This window comes from Egretta garzetta, unplaced genomic scaffold, assembly GCF_000687185.1.
Source record: "Egretta garzetta isolate BGI_Z169 unplaced genomic scaffold, ASM68718v1 scaffold888, whole genome shotgun sequence".
Lineage (NCBI taxonomy): Eukaryota > Metazoa > Chordata > Aves > Pelecaniformes > Ardeidae > Egretta > Egretta garzetta.
This window is the reverse complement of record NW_009260628.1, coordinates 44,604-48,370: the sequence shown is the minus strand read 5'-3', so window position 1 is coordinate 48,370 and position 3,767 is coordinate 44,604. Positions and strand designations below refer to the sequence as shown.

At 59.9% G+C, this 3,767-nt stretch overlaps 1 protein-coding gene across 1 annotated transcript in view; it reads left to right on the top strand.

The window, feature by feature from the left end:
• Window positions 1-3,296, top strand: part of ZFYVE27 (zinc finger FYVE-type containing 27) — a 10,635-nt gene extending 7,339 nt beyond the window's left edge. The window contains exons 9-13 of the mRNA XM_035900930.1: window positions 358-429; window positions 821-965; window positions 1,268-1,314; window positions 2,192-2,273; window positions 2,472-3,296. Coding sequence (XP_035756823.1) covers window positions 358-429; window positions 821-965; window positions 1,268-1,314; window positions 2,192-2,273; window positions 2,472-2,536 — 411 coding nt within the window. The 3' untranslated portion in view covers window positions 2,537-3,296. The remainder of the gene's footprint in view (window positions 1-357; window positions 430-820; window positions 966-1,267; window positions 1,315-2,191; window positions 2,274-2,471) is intronic.
• Window positions 3,297-3,767: the final 471 nt, after the last annotated feature.

Sequence of the window (3,767 nt, the reverse complement as noted above, 5' to 3'; positions counted from 1 at the left end):
TAGGGGCAGGGCTGGCAGTGGTGGGGTGGGAGCTGCAGGGTCACCCCTTTGGTCTGACTGTGCCTGTGTCCCTCTACACACAAACTTCTTCCAGCTGCCAGCTTGCTTGGAAGCCTGTGAGCCCCTCCTGGGTTGCTGGGGGTCTGCCCTGCTGTGCCTGGGGGCTTGGCGCAGTCCTTTTGCTCCATGTAAAGATGCAGTCTGGGTACACAGGGGCTCACCTCACTTGCTAGGATTCGTGTCTTCTCATGGGGCTGCTGGGGACCTGGTCCTTTGTCCTGGAATCTGCTGAAGTGTGGGCCCACCTTTGGAGAGGGTGGGGGTACAGTAGGAGTAAGCTCTGTGAATCTCTTGCAGGACCTTACCCCAGGCAGCGTGGAGGAGGCAGAAGAGGCAGAGCCTGATGAAGAGTTCAAAGATGCTATCGAGGTTTGAGGCTGGTGGGGGTGGGCTGTGCCTGCATGGCAGCTGAGGTGGGAAGGGGTAAAGGCCTTGGTGGGCAAGCTGGGTTCTAAGGGAGGGTGGTTGTGGGTCTGGGTGCCTCTGACTCCATCTGTACTGCCTCTCCTCTCTGTCCCATGCTGCGGGAGAAGGAGAACCAGCTGCTGGTCATGGTGAGTACTGCCATGCCAAGGTGTGCAAGAGGGACACCTTCTCCCAGTTGGAGCTGGCAGCCTTTGCCTGGTTTGCTGGTGGCTTGTGGTGATGTCAGGTGGAGCATCCTGCTTGTTGGGTGCCCATCTCTGGGGTGGGCTACCCTGCAGCCCTTGAGCGTGCCCCCAGCCACCCCTCCGTGCTCAGATGGCTCTGTTCTCTGCAGGAGGATGACGAGAGCTCTCAGTGCTCAGCAGATTTTGATCTCAGCCTCCCAGACAACGGTTTTATGAGCAAAAATGAGGTGATCCGCAGCAAGGTGTCACGCCTGACTGAGCGCCTGCGCAAGCGCTACCCCAGCAACAACTTCGGTAAGGCTGGGAGCAGGTGCTGCTTGGGGGAGCTCAGCAGAGCGGGGTCTGCGCTGTACCCAGTGGTGACCACTGAACTGGGAGTGGGGAGTGGTGTGGTACCTGCTAGGGTTGTGCTGACACCTCCTATGACCCCCTCCCTTCCGTGGAGAGGGTGTCCCCAGCCCTCCTAGGAAGGGCAAGGATGGCAAGGTGCAGCAATGTCATCTCTGAGCTGAGCCTTTACAACAGCCGTGGGTGTTCCTGTACCTCTTGCAGTCCCAGGCAGCAGAGCCCTGCCTGACCTCTGCTCTTTCTTCCAGGGAGCTGCACGGGCTGTGCAGCCACCTTCTCTGTGCTCAAGAAGAGGGTGAGTCTTCACCTTTTACCCCAGCTTGCTGCCTGCACCCGGGACAGAGGTGTTGTGTGTGTCTGGCTCGCCCTGGCTTTCTCCGGCAGCTCAAGTGGCTGGCCTCAGCCACAGCCTGACAGCAGATGACCTCAGCTAAGTGCTGGGTGTTGTCGCGTGCCTCATGGTGCCAGGGATCCCTTGTGCTGTGAAGCCTTTGTCTATTTGCTGCTTTGGAAGCTGCCTCGGGCCAGACCCGCGTGTGCTGGGGTAGAAGGCACCTGCTCTTTGCCCTGGTTTAGCCCATTTCCTCTGGCCTGAGAGCTTCCCAGTGAAGCAGAGCATCGGTGTGCTTGTGGGAACTAGGGGAGCAAAGGCCACCCCTGTTGTCTTATCTGAGCCCCTGCATGTGGTGCTTGGCGCACAGTCCCCTGGGCAGTTCTGGGAAGGGTGTATCTCTTGTCCCCTCCAGACTCATTGCTGTCTTCTTGCTGCCTCCTGTTCTCCAGACTTGTGGCCCCCTCCCCTTCCTCCCGGGTTAGTCTGATATATGTCTGGGACTCTGGAGCTTGTGTCCCTCCAGGGTTACAGCATAGGAAATGATACCGTGTCCTTAAACCTCCTGGGGCCTGTGCTCCTGCTGCTTTCTCAGTCTGGGCACAGGCTGCCTGTGGTGTTGGGTCATACCTGAATGCAGATCCAGCATTAGGTCTGGGAAGTTTGTCCAGGTGGTGGTGGCAGATGACCCCTCTGCTGCTGCTGTTGTTGTTGGGGCTCAGGGCTTGCACCCGCTCCCCTTCAGTAGGGAATGCTGTTAGCAGTGCTCTGGCACTGGAGTTTGCTGGGGAGGGCTGGGAGTGGGCCCAGAATAGTATCTCACCTCCATCTCTCTCCACAGCGGAGCTGCAGTAACTGTGGGAACAGCTTTTGCTCCAGGTGTTGTTCCTTCAAAGTCCCCAAAGCTGTGATGGGAGCCACGGGTGAGTGGAAAGGTGGAGGAGGGCAGAGCTCCTGCTGTCTGCTGCAGAGATTTGACCCAGCCCTGGCAGGGAGGGTAGATGGGACCTGCCCAGCCCAGAGTGGTGATGGGTTTGCGGCTCTCGGAGCAGCTCCGTGGCTGGGCTCCCTAGCCTGTGGTGGGGAAGGGGAGCATCTCTGACACCAGCTTTCCTTTCCAGCCCCGGAGGCTCAGCGGGAGACGGTGTTTGTGTGTGCTCTGTGCAACCAGGTGCTCAGCAAGTGACTGAAACAGGCCCAGCCAGCTCCTGGGTTCTGCACTGCCTGACAGCCAGGACAGTGGGTGCCCTTGCAGCCGGGAGCCTGGGCTGCTTGGTTCCTAGCGTGGCGTCATCCTGCCAGAGGACACTTGTGCTCTCTGCTCCTCCTGCCCATGCCAGGCCGGGGGCAGACCAGCCCTCCTTGCCACGCAGCATCTGCCGCACCAGCTGGGTCCCTGCGGCGGAGCATTGCCCACAGCTGTGGCCCCATCCCTGCAGCTGCTCCAAGCCCTGGGTGCTCCCTGGCTCTCCCTACTGTGTACTTGCCCAGGCCCTGTGGCCTGGCTCAGTGATGGAGGAGCCATCCTCCCCACTTGTGGTCCTACCTCCACCTCCTGGGTGGGGCAGAACAACCTCAGGGCTCTGTCCCTACCTTTCCCAGCACTGTGCTAGGTGACCATATTTTTGGGATCAAGTCAGAGCTCTACCTGCATCCCCAGGAGATGTGGTCTTTGGTTCTGGCTCAGCTGAGACCTTGCTAGTGACTCCTGTGCCCCTCGGCCTCACTGTCTGCAGGATTAGGCTTTTCCCCCTGCCCCCATATAAGGCGTAGCACAGAGGAGGCAAGAGGGTAAGTTTGGGCTGGGCTCTGTGGCCAGGTCTCTAGCTGCAGCCTGAGAAGAGGCACGAGTTGGTGCTGCTCTGTGCACTTAGTGACTGCTGCTTTCTACTACAGATTAATATATAAGTGTATATAGAGAACGACCAATAAATCTCTTGCCCTCAGCTGGCTCTTTTCTTGCCCCAGTGAAAGCTGTCCCATGTCACCTCTGTGGTCTTGGCCCCGCTGGTCTGCAGGTGGTCACGGAGAAACGGTGCCACCAGCTCTCCTCGCTTCCTGGGGTTTCCATCTTCCGTCACGGCTGTGGCCTTGTTTGCCCCCTGCTCAGGGCTGTGCAGCTGCCCCTCCTCGGCTGTGCCAGGGCCGGATCCTGCTGGGCTGGAGCCAGGGAGCAGCTCAGTCCTGGCAGGAGCTGCTGGGCTTCCTCTCTGCCTCCTGGGGCTGCTCCTTCCCCTGCCCAGGCTGTGCTCCCAGCAGCTGCCTGCCTGCACAAGGGTGACCTTTCCCTGTGTGAACAGCAAAGCACCCAGCTATCCCAGGAATGTGACCCTGGCTGTAGCGCAGCTGGGAACGGCCCTGGCCTGGGTCCCTGTCAGCCAGCTGCAGCACAGGGGGTGGGGGGGCTGGCCTTGCCC